At 33.6% G+C, this 17,444-nt stretch overlaps 1 protein-coding gene across 1 annotated transcript; it reads right to left on the minus strand.

The window, feature by feature from the left end:
• Positions 1–8,271: 8,271 nt before the first annotated feature.
• On the minus strand, positions 8,272–9,854 carry LOC11411494 (coumaroyl-CoA:anthocyanidin 3-O-glucoside-6''-O-coumaroyltransferase 1). Its single transcript, XM_003601946.4, has one exon. The coding sequence runs from the start codon at positions 9,831–9,833 to the stop codon at positions 8,400–8,402; it is 1,434 nt and encodes a 477-aa protein (XP_003601994.1). The 5' UTR covers positions 9,834–9,854; the 3' UTR covers positions 8,272–8,399.
• Positions 9,855–17,444: the final 7,590 nt, after the last annotated feature.

Here is a 17,444-nt window from a genome sequence, read left to right on the forward strand (position 1 = left end):
TCCTCAGGTCGAAATATTTTCAAAATTGTTCAATATGCACCTCAATTTCGCTTCTTATTAAACTAACATTTGATCAACTATTTTTATGTGTAAAATTTGATCGGGTCGTAACTTATAACTTATGATCGGTCTTTCTTTTCAGTCAAATGAACAATTTTGATGTACTTATTGAACAACCATCAAATATTTTTGAACCATAATTTATAGTTGGCCTTTGTCGACCCACCAGTCCCAAATTCGACCATTGCCCATTTATGTGAATGGACATCATTTCTCCTATCAAGCTTCAATCATGTTAGATTACGGACACTTTTTTTGGTTTTGTTTCTTTAAGATTTTATCTACGGTGGGAGATCATTCAGGAGTGTATTTTTTTTACTAAAAGATACTCATAGCATTTCACTTAAAACAAGGCATTGTTGAAACATCGGAGAAATATTGGAGTTAGCATGGACAACTCCCTTCACCTGTCTCCGAGTAAACTCAATGAGAAAAGAAAAAGCAACAACAGTTGCCTATAATGTGTCAATTTACATCATGCCGATCATAATTAAAACGATACACCACTTTCTTAACATCGAGTGCAAAATCAACCGGTCCTAAGTCCTAACTGCAACTCGTGTGTCCAAGTGAGAGCATGGAAAACACCCAATGGTTCTCCTATATTCACATTACATAAAGGCGAAATCCATTTTTGTTTTGGTGAGAACAAAACGGTCTTCCTCATCGCGAATGCAAATACCAATCCCAACATGGTTTTGATGAGTAGAAAGCCATCTCTGTTGACTGTTGGTTGTCTGCTCCAGCCCGTGATAGCTTGCTCTGGCATCACAGTAGCTTGTTGAGGGAGCATCAATTTCGCCCTTCTCTAATTTACTCATCCTTTGTTTCCAAATGTTCCAAGTTAGCAGGCACGGATGCACATAGGTGCAATTGGGGGTTGTTGACCCCACATCATTGTTATTTTTTTAACCCATAATTATGTATATTTATGCATATAAACCCACTATTATAATCTTATTGACCCCACATTAGTTTATTCATCACAATAAGGAGAAACTATAAAACTTACCGCAAACAAACACGTATATGTTGAACAAGTTAATTGGTTAAAAATTATGATGAGCGCAAATGGTAACACGTAAATCTTTTCAGGTAGGGAGTTGAAAAAGCTACACACTAAAATCTAAACTTCTTACATAATACACCTCATTATCGTATCAAGGGATAAATCTTGATACTTGAAGGTCTTATTTACAAAAACTGTCTTCTCAAGTAAAAAAGTATAATTTCCCGCAGACAAAATCTGAGACTTTTTTCATACGTTTAATCCTTGTGGTTTCTTGAATTTGACAATTGGTTGGAATATAGGGTATCAAAAGATACTACATTTTGCTTTTGTTGTTATTGTCATACCCTAAATTTTGACCAAGGATCCCACGGACGCGTGTCGTTTGACTCTAGCCGATCTCATGATTCAGTGAAAATTTCGGCAGGGAGGTATTTTAAAATACCTCATTTTTTGCTCCGATTGCAGGCACTTTCCTCTCGTTTTATTTCATTATCTAATTTCCATCTTTTATTTTTAATTTTAAAGTTAGTTACTTTTTTTTAATAGTTAATAAATGTTTATTTTCCAGTTTTTGTCCAATAAAGTTAATAAGTCCAAAAATTCCAACAAGGGTCCTTTTTTTTCTTTTTTCATTTCTCCTCCGTACGCCTCGTGTTCAGCCAATTTCACAGGGTCAATTTTTTGTTTCCAAATCTGGGAACGCGGTAGTAACTTCTGCAAGTTATTTCCTTATTCAATCCAACCCTAATGCTATAAAAGCAAACCTGCAAAATACAGAAAAGACAGAAAACTTTCCACGGCCGCAAACAAAAAACCCTAGCCGCAAGCAGAAAAAGCAGAGACTTTTCAACCGCAGTCACCTTATGAACAATTCATGAATGTTTATCCACAAATTTCCTATAAGCCACAAATTCACCAGAAACTCACAAACCACAAAATCGTATAACATCCAAATATTACCAGGAACCATGAATAATAGGAAGAGCATCTAATTTCAAACTCGAAAATCGTTCATCGCTAACAACAACGAATTCGAATCTGTCACCAACGTTCGATTTCGATTTGTTTTTTGTTTCAGGCTCATAAACAACACAACAGGTTCGTGGGATATTCGGAAGAGAGAAAGAGTCTTCCGACTCTGGCATAGCAAGCAGCAGATCAAAGTTTTCTCGTTTAAATTCACTCTTTCTCCGATCCAATCAGAGGTAAAACTTTCACTAACTTATATAGCATGCAGATTTGTTTCGATTCCGGATGTTTGATGGCCGTTTTTGTTTGTTCTTTTGGTCGGTTCTAAAAACTGTAGATCTAGAGGTTTAAGGTTCGATTTTGTAGGATTTAAGGCTAGAAACGAGTGTAGGAATAGGAGTAGAAGAGAAAGAGCTAAAAAAAAAAACGAAAAAGGCTAATTTTAAAGTCCGGTGCGGCGGCGCAGCCACCCTTGGCCGGCGGCCACCGCGCCGGAAAACTCAAAGAAGAACAGAAAAGAAGAAGAAAGAAGAGAGAGACGTAAGAACAGAGAAAGGAAGGAGAGAGAAATGAATGGGGAAAGTGAAAGAAATGGGTCATACACCCTATTTATATAACTTCGAACCGGGCGGGTCTAACCGACCCGCCCACGACCCGTTTCTGCTTAAAGCCCTTTTTTTTTTTATTCACTACAGTTTTACTAATTGCACCTCTGTTTTTGCTTTCTGCACCCCTTTGCTAAAAGAAAATTATCTAAAAAACTTACAAAAATATTGTGTTTGTTTTAATTTTTTATTTACTGTTTTTATTTTATAATTGCCATTTTTTATTTATTTAGAATCATCTCATGCATATTTTAATTTCTTGTCATTTTATTGTCATTAATTTTTTTTTTTATTTTTTTTTTAGTGTGTATAATTAGGAAATTGATGTAATTTATTTTGCGCATTTTTTTTTTATTTCTTATTATATTTCTCTTGAGACCATAGAATGTATCTAGGAGGGTATGTAATAGTGTAGTAACACACGCACCGACACTATGCCGCTTTATTTACCGCTTATTTTATTTTTGCTCCGTTACGTTAGTTTTTAAGGTTAGTCTAAAAAAAAATCAAATATGCAAAACTCCCAAAATATTTTCTTAATAAACCTTGGTTTGTAACCCAAGTGTTTTCCTTTTTATTTTCTTAATCAAATGCTTAATTGAATTAATATTCATAATAGACTTGACTTCTTTGTAATTAAAATTTGACCAACCTCACCTTATTTTATCTCATGCCTTGAGGCCTCTTATCTCTTCTTAAAACTATTTTCAAAAATTAAAATCAACCTAACCCACCAAAGAAATTCTTTAGGTGAACTACATTGGTTTTGATCCCTTTTCTTTAAGGGTATGTAGGCATAGGATTTTCATCCTTCCAAATCAAATAAAAATAATCAAAAACATACTTCCTCTTCCTCCATTCTTTCACTTAGATTTTTAGGTATTAATTTTCAAATAAGCAAATCAATTTAGCACAAGATAATTTAGGTAAGAGGTTCCTACGGAATACCGTAGATGCTTAGGGTGCTAGCACCTTCCCTTCGCATAACCAACCCCCGAATCCAAAGTCTCGATGAGGGTTTTTACTCATTTTTTCCCTTCCCACGAATAAAAATCGAGAGTTCACAGATTGAAGATTCAAATCAATTAAATGGTTTGATATCCGAAAATCGCGAGCACAGTTATCTTATAAGATTTGAGATTGAAGAACCCAAAGGTTGGGATGCAATTGTGATAGAGGGATTTTCAAATTTTAAAGATTTATGCTCTTCTTCAGCAAGTTCCGCTCCCACCCAGCCAAACCGACCAAAATACTCTTGCTTTTGTTAACTAACACGTGTGTAAATCAAACGTGACTTAAGTCACGCCGCAGGAGTTAACTCACAGATCTATTATACCCCGCGTGAGTTAACTCACACTAGTCCCACCCAACATTGTTTTTTTAGGCTCAATAATAATATATTTTCTAGTTGATTGTGCTTTGGATTTTTGTAGAAGATTCATCTTGTATTTGACTGAGAGGTGAATTTGGACCAAACAAGCTTTTGATAGGTAGACTGAAATTGTATTCTTTTGGATCAAATGTATTAGAACTTTTGAGTTTTGGGCTACTGGCCTTCCGGTGACCAAGTTCAAACCACAAATTTATTTTGTTTTGAGTAGATTATATATTAGTAACAATGGCAATCACACAATTCTTTACTCGTCTCTTATAAGCATTAGCTAAATACCAATACATGCTTTTTTATGACTTTATTTGGTATGTTATGGATGATTACCCTTTTAAGGTTTAATTGCACTTTTCGACCCCTATCTTTCCAAAAGTTGCGGTTATGGACCCCTAACTAATTTAAATACAAAACAGCCCCCTATGTTTTGATTCTTTGGCAGTTTTGGACCCCCAAGGCAAAAAAAAAAAAAAATTTGACACGTGGCACCTCACTTAGGGTGCTACGTCAGCGTCGACCGAGTCAACAATGGACTGGGGGTTCAAAACTGTCAAAGAATCAAAATATAGGGGGTTGTTTTGTATTTAAATTAGTTAGGGGGTCCATAACCGCAACTTTTGGAAAGATAAGAGTCCAAAAGTGCAATTAAGCCTTTAAATTAAGAAGTAGTGGGTACTGTCTATCGACGGATAGATACTGGCCATTTCCCTTGATGGATTTCAAAAAGTATTGACGGAGAAAGATTTGGTGTGCATGTAGAGTTCCCTTGGTTCTTAAACCTATATTATTATTGAGCCTAAAAAAACAATGTTGGGTGGGACTAGCGTGAGTTAACTCACGTGGGGAATAACACATGCGTGGGTTAACTCATGTGGCGTAACTTAAGTCATGCATGTATAAAATTAAGTCACATTTGATTTACACATGCGTTAGTTAACTAACGCGTGGGTATTTTGGTCATTTTGGCTGGGTGGGAGCGAAACTTGCTGGGAGAAGAGCAGAAATCAATTTGAAAAAGAAAGAAAGGCTCAACATCCATGTTAGAGGCGCTAATTGGGCTCACAATAAAAAACAACTTATTAAAGTTGTTATATAACAAGCAATCTGACTTGATCAAAAGAGAATATCATATTCAATTGACCCGCAACATTCAATGTTATTTGGCTTTTAATGAAGTTAGGGGTTGACATTTTGTGGCGGTGAATGGTGAATGACATTGACCCCGCTTATTAAAATTTCTGGATCCGTCCCTGCAAGTTAGGACAACCTAATGTGCAGCTATGTCAACATTAAAACATTGCATGTTTTCTACTGTTGCAACCACTGAGTTTTCACAGATGAATAAAAGACAGAAGATGGTCACTGTTTGGGTGAAAAATGAAAAATTTAGGCGGGTCAAAATGGAAATAAAGAAGATATTATGTGTAATTTTTAACATGTTTATCTTGACCTTCCTTCTTCACACATTATGTGGTACATCATGTACGAAAGAAACCCAAAAAATGGATTAGAAGGAGAAGATATGAAACCCAACTAAGAGATATTACTCCTTTTTCACACATTATGTTAGAAAAATTACACATGTGTCACTTATGACTTCTTCAACATAATAAATATATGTTCAATCTTCGTAAGCTTAACTCAGTTGTTGTTAGAGACAATATATAACATAATTTAAAAGTCAGAGTTCGAACCCCGACACTCCACTTCTCCACATTTAAAATGTGTGAGCTCCAGCCACTAGGTTAATTGACAAAAAAAAAAATGTCCTTCCTCTGTCATTTTCAGTAAAATATATAAAATTATCTCACCATCTAAGCCTATCAAACATTTCATCAAACAACAAATATAAAATGCATACTTAAAAATCACTAACAATCAGAATACAACACAAATCTATCTTAATAAGCATAAAGATGAATTTCTAGCATTGGAACTTGCTTTGGACAAAAAAGGCGTCACGATAGAAGTTGTTTGAAATGAAAAAAATATTCCTCTAATTGATGGGTTTCACAATGAAGAGGATGACATAAGAACAACCGTATGAGAAACATTCAAGCATAATGAAACATGGTAACAAATTTGAGCAAAATTCATCTTGCAGTCTTTAAATTGTTTAATTATATACAATATCAGTCTTTTGGGTTTTTTAAGGGAGATATTTCTTTTTAGGTTATCGGTGACTAATCTCCGCCAAAAAACTTGTAGGATATACAAGGTGGATTCTTCGTTCCCACCCGAATTTCTTACGTACGCATGATCCAGTATTTGAAGCCCTGAGCACATGCTTAAGGAGCCCAAAATCTCTTACCACTTAGACAAATCAGTTCTTGGTGGAGAGAGATTTTGATGGAACAACAATATAATATTGAATTTTCGTAATATTTAAAATCATATTAATTATGAGACTATTTAAAGTCTAAATTTAAACAATTGTTCTCTCTCTCCCTATAATTCCCCCATTTTGGAGAGGAGCCAAAGTCGGCTTAGGAGGGATTTTGATCCATCCCGTCTAAAAATTAGAACCAAACCACTAAAATTTGAAACAACATCTCCCCTCCCTCCACTAAATTCTCATTATGTATACATCTTTATCCTTTTTCACCCATGCATTATATTACTCCTACATGCACAAGATTGACCATGTAACCTACATGTACCTCTTTCATAGTTCCTACATGTAACTCTTGCACAATTTAGAATATGGTTAAACGATTTTGGCAAACATTGTGCGAGAGATAAGAAGAATTGCCCTATATTTTTGGTACATTGGGTAACAAAGTCATTTGAGCTACACATCATATTTATTGTATTTCTCGTGTGCAATATTTGTTCCAAATCATTTAATCTAATTATGTTACGGACTTGAGGTGCACATATGACATGGAAAGGGGGTGCCTATAGGATATGTTAATGTGACCAAGTTTATTTCTATAACACGTGAGAAACATAAATGTTTGTGTTTTTCGGTAATGAAATATGTCAAAAAGAGTGTGACGTACACATAATAGAACTTTTTTTTGTTTGATAGTACATTGATGGAATGAATAATAATGAGAGAAAAATAGCCATCTTTTGAATGATGTGATAGCAGCAATGCAAGAAAACAACACAGTAACAGAGATTATATTTGCTTTAGCGCAGAACTTGTTTGTCACATACGAAGTTTGAATTATTTGCAACGTGGAATTTGTGGAAAAGTGAGAACATAAAAATTTGAAGAAATGTTTCTGAAAACTATCAGGCGGTTATTGAACGTGTGAAACAGCTGCTGCTCTTTGGATGGCTGGTAGCACATAGGTGACATTGAGTCGTGTGACATTTATACTGTTCAACCATAATATCACAACTGTATAAAAAAATAAAAAATACTTGTGAGAGATAGAAACAACACTTGTGGTTAGCCAATATCACATACATTGACACCCAAATGCTACCCCTAGATGGCTAGTGCAAACAGCTGCAGAGTAAGCATGGGATGGATGCCATTGTTACTAATGTGCAGATTGTGGGAAATATAACAGATGGCAGAAGTGCTATAACGCAGCGCTCTCAACCCCTTTGTCAAAAACCGAGTCTTAGAAGAATTGTAAGTGCAATGTAGATGTGTCGTTTTCGAACTCTCTGAACCGTGTTGGATTTAGTATGTGTCTTCGAGATGACACTGAGAATTTTGTGAAAGCCAAGACGATGCGGACTAGTCCCGTATGTGATACGGTTGTAGGGGAAGCATCAGGGCTGTCATACACAATCCAGTGGATTCAAGAATTACAACAACAACTCACAAATGTTGATTTTGAATTGGATGCAAGAGAGTTGTAGATTATTTTAACAGTGGCAACAATGACATTTCGGAGTTCAGAGGCCACATTCGCTCATACCTTCGCACAAGATGTCACATTCTTAACTAGTCCTCATTACTATAATGATGTACTTTATTACATTATTACTTTGATTTCTAATGAAAAACTACAATATATTTTCCTAAAAAAAATAATCGAGAGAAAAACACTCACGAATCACACACTTTTTTTTAACAGTTTACATTATATTATTATTTGTTTGCAAGTAATATCAAATGCATTTGATTTGGTAAGGTGGATGAATTTACATGAAATATTTTATTTGCAAGTAATATCAAAAGCATTTGATTTGGTGTAGTGAAATTGCAACTGAAGTATAAGCATGTGTATTTTACTTGCAAGCAATATCAAAAGTTATATTTTTTAACAAACACATTATACTAATGATCGAATTATTTAATAATGAGAGAAAAAACACTAACAAGCCACACACATTTTATTTTAACGAAAAGCACAAAAAACAAGCACAAACTAATTAAATGATAATTGTAGCATCTTTGTTACTAATATTTAAAAACTTCAAGTCCTTGTTGAATAAGAGAAGAGAAATATTCAAACTCCTCACTTTTAAGTACCAACCCAAACTCAAGTCCACCTTCTCCATCTCCACTTTCAGCAAGAGACACACCCTTAAATGCATGCACCATCTCAACTTTAACAGGTTTTCCAAATCCAAAATTGGTCTCATAAACATTAAACTTAGGTGACCCATGCAGAAACAATTGATTTCCAGACATATACATAGTTTTACTTAATTCAAACCAGTCTTCTAATTTTTTAAGAGGTTCATTTTTTATCTCATTAACAGCCTTTTCAATTACCTTAACAACATCAACAAAACTATCTATTCCCTTCATATCCTTTCTCTTCATGGTTGCACTTTTAGACACTACACAGTTCCCAAAATACCCCTCTGGTATTGAGTACCCAAGTCTATCTCTGCAATCACATGTGAAACAAAAGTACTCATCTTTTTCATCATCATCATCACCACCATCATCATTTTTATGCATTGCTTCAACCATACTAGCCCAAACAAAAGCAGAAGTTACAACAAATTTAGATATAAATTTTGGCACGTTGATTTCATTATTATCATTTTTCTTCCATTGATTCAGCACCCATTTTTTCATCCCCTCAATTTCTTCTTTTCCAAAAGCAATAATTACCTTAAAAGAATCTTCATGTTCTCCAGTGCTTTGACTTTGAGCAATGAGTCTAAACTTCCATGATTTTCTTGTAAAAAAATAATCTCTTAAAATAAGATCCTCAAGTCCTCTAGGGTCCTTCAAAACTTCTCTATCAAAACAAGGTAGTGACTTCAATTCAGCTGCATCACCTCCTTGATGGATAAAAGACCAAGATTTCATGAAATGATTGCAACTGTTACCATCCATCACGTGGCAATATGTAATGCCAATGCAAACACCATGGTTGGGAAAAACTGAGACTTGCAAAGCCAACAATGGAAGAGTGAATGTGTCATTTTCAATGTCATTAATATCTTCAACCCTAGTTTTGTGTGTTAATATTGGAGCAAGGTGATTATTTTCTTTGAGATTTTTCAGGTGGTGTTTGTTTGAGAGATGGTTGAAATCTGACGAGGATTCAACGATGGTGAAGAAGACGGAGTCTTCTTCGGTGCAGCGAATAAAAGGTTTTTGTGGTGGTGGTGGAGAAATGAGATTTCCAGCAAGAGGGAAAAAATGTTGAAGAGCACATGAAAGAGACTGTTTGAGAGATGGAAGTGTTGTTTTGCAAAAATGGTTGGTAGAATGAGGAAAAGGATAGAAGAATAAGCGTTTAGCGTAGATTGGACCAGCAAAATGCAAGTCAAGAAATGTGAGAGGAAGATAAGTAGTTGTTGCTGTTCTTGTTGCAGGAAACACAAGAGTTTGCTCAATAAGTTTATGCTCTGCTCCTATAGGTTTTCCCATTTCTTAAATTTGATATGGATGGGATGATATGAAATGCTATTGGGAAGAAGCAATTTATACACCTTTAAGAGATGTAATATCACGTATAAAATATGGAAAATATTATGGTACGACAATTTTTTTTTTAAAATAATTGTACGATACTAATCCATTTGAGTTGATTCGGTGATGTTGGCTTGAGACTTTATGTTTGTTTTAAGATATTAAGTTCAATTCTTTCGATGTCAATTTGAATTCTTCAAAAAATAATAATTGTACGATACTACCAAGTACCAACTGCTTCTCTTTCAATCATGTATGTGTATTTTTTGCTAAAATAAAAATAAAAATCATGTATGTTCATTTTCTTGTCTCATATTTGTCTTATAGTAACTAGTACTGTTTTAGCATGTGTTATGATAAATACCGACGATCCAATGCTTAATGGGGTTGGAGGGTTTTGACGAGCATTCGTTTCGTTTGTATTCGTGTGTCATGTGTTGCGCTATATATATAGCATATCTCATAAAAGATACTCCCTATTCTCTCGGCAATGTAGAATAATACATATATCAACGAATTCAGAAAATGAAGCTTTATTTAATTTAAAGGTATCTCTAAAAAACCATTTGTCTCCATTAATTCAGAGATAGCTTTATATCAACGTTTCCATTTATTTTTATAAAAAAACGATCTCATCTCTTGTATTGTATCCATATCTCAATGATTTTTTGAAAGAACAATGTTATTTGAACAACCATTTTTTGTGATAATTTGTTGGACAACCAAATTATACAAAAAATTTTAGATAGTAACACAAAAATCAAAGCAATAGAGAGAGAAAGTATAAGAACAATGTGATTATAAGGGAGAAATCTTTTTCAAAAATCAATTCTCTTTTAAAAAGCATATCTCAATTATTATTCAAATAGTACTATAGCAGGTGCCAGGATGTGAAGAGACAATAACAATAATACTCCTTGGAAAAACTAGTTTTATAATAATAATACTCTGTCTCAAACTCCCAATCTCTGTCTGTCTGAGATCATAATAATAATACTCCTTGGAAAAACTAGTTTTATATTGTATGATGTTTCACGTGGTCCTGCGAGAATCATGCATGTTTCACGTGGGTCCTTCTCGATCTTATATTTAATCAATATATTTTTTAAAATAATTGTTATTTTTAGTTTTCCAACTATATCCCCTGTCCTTTTATAATTAGAATCAAGCTTTGCTCAAACAAAAAAAAATAAAATAGAATCAAGCTATAGTTTAATTTTATAAATTATATTAGTGGTCCTTTAAGTTTGAAGTTTGGTTAAATCAATGTTTTTATAACATTTGATTAACAGTATACTAAATTGAAAACGTTTACAAACTCAAATGACTTATGTGTAATCAAAATAATTTAAATGATCAATTTATTACAAACCTCAAACTTAAAAGGATTTATGTGTGACCAAAATAACTTAAACATCAATCTGTTAAAAACCTCAAACTTAAAGCCCTTGGTGTAGTTTAGCTTTTTTTTTTTTAACAAACTAAAATGAAATATATATTAACAACCAAAAAGCATTCTACTTAATACTGAATATACTTAGGGTGAAAATGACTCGAGTCGAGTTGAACTCATATGAGCTCGACTCAATAAGAATTAGTTCAACTCAAAACTTTACTCGAGTTCGACACGAACTCTTTTTTCAACTCATTTAAAGTTCATGAACAGTTCAGTTCAACTTGTTAGATTCAGTTCGTTTTTACAACTGATATAAAGTCCAATTTTTTTGTCTAAAAAATCAAAATTTATTTATCTTTGACCTTTTATATTAATTTTTGTAAAAAAATAAATTTTGACTTAAAATAAAGTTATTGCAATCAAACAAACACAAATCATACAAAGTTCAAAGGAGTGTAAATATGCGAAAAAAATATTTGAAACACGTAATAAAAGCAAAAAAGAAACCCGACTGTTGTAGAAGTGACTTAAAATTGAAGTTTGGAGTGCAAAATCATGTTTGCTGGAAGACCCAAAATCGGCGCCCGATTTGTGGAGTTCGGGGCCCGATTTTGGCTGCCTTTGGGAGGCTTCTGATTCGAATAAAATCGGCGCCCGATTTGGTAAATTTGGGGCCCGATTTTGCGTGCAGTTTTTTTTTTCAAAAACATATTTTTGGGCCAGATTTGTTACAATTTCATGGGAGTTACTTTTGCTATAAATATAGACATTGTATCAGTGTAAACCTTGAGATAGAGGGGCTGAAATAAGGGTTTAGAGAGGCAACACCAAAACTAGGGTTTGTATAGAGTTTGTCTATTTGAAACAAACACTAGGGTTTGAGGGTTGATTCACCTTGAGAAACACTATTAGGATTGAGTCTCTTGGTTACGGGAAGAGATTGGGACTTTGGGTAGAATTAGGCGGGAGACTTATTCTTGCAACCCATTGATATCTCTTTTGTAAAGTTACTCATCATAGTGAAACAGATGGTTGCTCTCCCCCATACTAGATCATTTTGGACCAAACTAGGTCAACAAATTCTTTTGTGTTCTCTCTTTCCTTTCTCTCTCGCTGTTTTCTACTTTTGGCTTGTGTTTATAATTGTTCCATACACTTTATTTTTTTGTTACTAGACTATCCCTTACTGTACACATCAAGTTTGTTATTGGTGCGGTTTTCTCATCGAATTCACAACACCGACAAAATTCAATAATTAGAACTTGAATTATTCTCAACATATTCTTCTAATTTCACACTCCAATAGCACGCACCTTCAAGACGAAATTGTATCAATTATGACAGAGTCACAGTTGCAACAACCTTCAACTTAACGGATAGCACTTGTGTGCCATTGGAATACCAATGTTATATAACATTGGCCAATAACGGGGTGACACGTAGCACTTCAAATGCATATCTTTTCTCTTTCCTCTTTAGTAATTTCTTACATTGGCTACATGGTACACCCTCATTGGCCAATGTTATATAATATTGATATCCCAAATCCCAATAGTACACAAGTGCTATCCTCAACTTAATCTTTACTCATTTAGAGAGCAATAAACTTCACACATGATGTGGACTCCAAAACAACAAATGAGAATGAACGTTGATCAACACTATTAAAAAGGTCTATATATCAATAAACAACTTAATAGATAAACAATTATAATATGCTAACAACATAATAAAAGGTCCTGAACTTTTGCTAAAAATCATAATACAAGCTCCTAAATGACATATCACCGGTTAGAAAAATCTGAACATTGCACTGGTTAGAAAAATCATATTTTCAAACATATGCCAGGTACGTTCTATATTTACAAAATGCTATATTTCGAAACAGCACAATAAACTTTGAGAAGTTTTATATACGAGTCAAGAGCAATGAGTATCAAATCAAACAATCATAGTGATATTACTTCCACAATATTTTCTTGTCAATTTAATGTTTTTTTTTTTTTTTTTGGGGGGGGGGTGAGAGGTATCTAGGAAAATTTCTTGGATAAATTGAGATACCGTCTGTTTGGATAAGGAGGTTAGAGGTTTGGAGGTAAGTTGAATTCGTGACTTTATATTGTTCTGCTAGGTAAATGGAGGTGAAGGATGCTAGTTGAGAAGGATAGTATGTGGTACTTGGGGTGTTCGCGGTCCGGTTTGGATCGGTTTTGAGGGGAAAAGTGAACTGATCCAAAATAAAAATCATGTGCGGTTCGGTTCGGCTTGGATGATTATTCTAAAAAAGATCTGATCCGATCCAAATATATGCGGTTTATTTTGGATCGATTTTTGGACATCCAAAATGGAACATTTCATTTTTTTTATTAATATTAATATTACACATGCATAGAAAAATAATAGGTTTGATACAAAATATAACACAAATGTATTAAAAAAGTTTTTTTTTGACAAGAAATGTATTAAAAAAATTAACATTACACAATGAAAATGATTGATTATATTTGAAATAAACGAAGTAGTAATAATATAGATTAAATTGATGCAATATATAATACTATAAAAATAATAAGTAAGAATTAAAATATACTTTTGTGGTTCGGTTTTCAAAAGGTGATCCAAAATCCGAACCGATCATAGCGGTTTTTCCAATACAACATCCAAAAATATTCAGCTTTTTGCGATTTTGGGTTTTTTTTGGATCGGTTTACGGTTTTATTTTGGATAGGTTTGGATTTGAACACCCCTGTGTGGTACAAGGTGTTGGTGGCTAGATATGGCCAGGTGAGGGGGGGATTAATGAAGGAGGGAGGGAGGGATCAATTTGGTGGAAGGATTTGGCGGGCATCAATAGAGGATATGGGTTAGTGGAGTTGGTTTGATGATAACCTGAGAAGGCGGGACGGGAATAGGCTAGACACTCACTTTTGGACGGATCCGTGGTTAGGTGGTGCCCCTCTGAGTGTTTGATTTCCTCGTCTTTTTGAGTTAACCGAAGTTAGTTTAGTGTCGGTGGTTGCGATGTTTGCTTTAGACTGGGGGTTGATGGTGAGGCGTGGAAGTGGTAGAGACGGTTGATTGTGTGGGAGGAAGGGCTGGTGGGAGAGTGTAGTGGTCTATTATCTAATGGTGTTTTGCAGTTTGACACTGTTGACAAGTGGCAATGGTATTTAAAGCCTGACAAAGGTTACCTTATACGTGGTGTATATCAGATGTTAACTACTACCGAGACCCTAATTCAATTTGCTCAGTCGAATCAGATTTGGCATAAAGAGGTGCCTTTGAAAGTTACGAATTTTGCTTGGCGTTTTCTTCGTGAAAGACTTCCTACAAAGGACAATCTCCTTAGGCGTGACATTTTATATCATGATAATCACCTGTGTGCGGGAGGTGCTGGGATGGAGGAAACGACAAATCACCTGTTTCTTTCTTGTCCTATTTTTGACACTATTTGGTATCAGTTGCGCCATTGGTTTGGTATTTCAGGGGTGGATTATATGGCTTTGACTGAGCAATTTTTTCACTTTGGCCAATTGGGAGTTTCTGTTGATGAATTAGTGGACAAGGTGAAGTTACTTTTTTTTTGGTGGCTGAAGTCGAAACATGTAAATTTTGCTTTTAGTTATCACTGTTGGTGGCTTAATCCTTTGGCATGTTTGGGTATCACCGTGTAATTTTTCTTTTCAGTACTTGTACATAGTAGATGAACTTTGTAAACTTTGTTTGTTCTCTGTTTTAGCACTCCTTGTGCTAGTGAGAAAGAGCGTTAATGTGATTTATGTCGGAACCTGCTCCACCTGTTAATAAAATATATCAATAAATCATCAACACTATTTTTGAAAGATTAAACTATATATAATAATCAAGATATAAGTTATTACTTTAGACTTGTTTCTGATCCCATGCAATACTCGAAGCTAGGGCCGAACTTTGGGGTGTTCAAAGAGCTCAATGGAGCCGGACCTCCCTATAGTATGGGCTTTAGAAAAAAAATTATAGCTCAATAGTACTATTAAGTACAACCCCAAATAAAAAAAATCCTTATTCTCTTTCTCTCATATCACGTATTTTATCACCATCACTCCATCGGACTTTCATTTTCTTGTAATATACACACCTCCGCATAAGATGGTTTTCATTGAAATGGATGTTGACTTTTTCAACGGGTTTTTCATGTCAATTACAATCTCAATGATGTTATGTATACTTCCTTGCTGAGTTGAGAAAATGGATCCTGAACTTAAGATTGATGTTTTGGATGATGAAATGCTTCCTGATGGGAACGTCGTTTAATCGTTGTGTTTTGATCATTATTTTCTGCTTATTTGAGAATGTTTTTTTTTTTACTTGTTCATAATGTTGAAGTTGTTAAATTTTAGTTTACCTATAAGTTCATTAAAATTTCGTTTCAATATTCATGGCATGTTTTTAAATTTTGAATTTGAAAACGATTATATTTTTGTGGAAAAATTTATATAAATTTTTTCTGATTGATTGATAGTTTGTTATCAACGATCGTTAGACTAACAAAAGAGGTTATACTTTTACAACATGGTGGTAAACTAAAATTTTTAACTCTCGGTTGAGAGAAATATCTATAGTTAATTTTCATTAATATCTCAAATAAAATTATTTCGTGTAGAAGGAACCTATGAGCTTATAAGCTATAAGCTATAAGCTTATTTAGTGAGCTTACAAAACAAAGTGAGTTTATAGCTTATAGCTTATAAGCTCGTTTGACAAAAAAAGCTCTGTTTGATAACGTTTTTTACAACAAGCTTATAGCTTATTTCACGAGCTTATAAGTTATTATGAAGAAGCTATTCCAAATAGCGTTTGAGTTTATAGCTTTTTATCTTTTCTTCCATTTTTACCCTTATTATTTTATCTAAAATCCAATTTTACCCATTATAATTTATTACTACTCTTATAATTTGGAATAACACATTAGTATAATAAATATGCTTATGACCTTAAAAAACAAATATGTCTCGTTAATACATGTGCAATCCTATATACATTCACTGTGTTTTTATTTTTCTTATGTAAGGAATTTTACTTCGTCTACTGTTTACTTGTTATATTCGTTTTGTTATTCAATGAAAATATATCACCTTGGTTTTGAACTAAATATAACTATAAAAAAATTGTTTTAAGTCTATTTAGCACTTACCTTGCTAATAATACATTTAAATAACTTAAAAAAAAGTAATTTAAATTACAAAATTCTAAATATTTGAATATAAATTGATATAAATTTTATTATGAATTAAGAATACCCTTTATTCCCGTGAGTTTAGCTCAGTTGGTAGGGATATTGCATATTATATGCAGGGGCCGGGGTTCGAACCCCGGACACCCCACTTCTCCACAATTAAATTGTGTGAGCTCTAGCCACTAGGCTACTTGACCAACAAAAAAAAATAAGAATACCCTTTTATGTCATTTTATATTTATCAGCTAGTTGAACCGCTAGTTTTACCAAACACTTCGACTAACTTATCAGCTATCAGCCATTAGCTATAAGCTATCAGTCATTAGCTATCAACTATCTGCTATTTTTAGTTATCTTTAGCGTTTTGTGTAACTATGACTTCTTAAAAAGGAAGTTTAACTTTTGTCAAAAAAAGAAGTTTAACTATGATGTAATATAAAAATAAAATAAAAATTGAGTAACTAAGGTACCGTTTGGCATGACTTTTTTTTTTCCAGCTTTTCTACATTTTTAAGGAGAAGTTAGGCCAAAGACAATATCAATAAAGTACCTTCGAAAAAAAGTATTTTTTTTATCCAAAAGTTGTTGAATGCTACTTCAAAAAACTACTTCTTCTCTATAATTTATTTCACAAACACTTCTCTTCAACTCACGCCCGCAGGCAACCTTATCTTTTATTTTTTAATATTATATTTCAATTTGTTTTTTCTTCCATTTAATTTTTTTTAACCGGTCCATATAATTTTTTTAAAGGGAGGATAAATTTAATTTTATTATCTATTTTTGAAGGAATTTTATTATCTTTTTATCATTTATATATTTAATTTTAATATCGTTTAATTATCACAACCTCACACACAAATATTTTTATTCATGTTGTCTTTGAATGACACCAAATATTTTTATTCTCTTTCTTCAACCTCACAAATGTACACATACACATTAGCGTTTAGAGTAA

Source organism: Medicago truncatula, chromosome 3 (genome assembly GCF_003473485.1).
Source record: "Medicago truncatula cultivar Jemalong A17 chromosome 3, MtrunA17r5.0-ANR, whole genome shotgun sequence".
Lineage (NCBI taxonomy): Eukaryota > Viridiplantae > Streptophyta > Magnoliopsida > Fabales > Fabaceae > Medicago > Medicago truncatula.

Bases quoted from the DNA above. Each gene is read 5' to 3' on its own strand.
- LOC11411494 (XM_003601946.4), bottom strand. From the start codon at position 9,833: ATGGGAAAACCTATAGGAGCAGAGCATAAACTTATTGAGCAAACTCTT.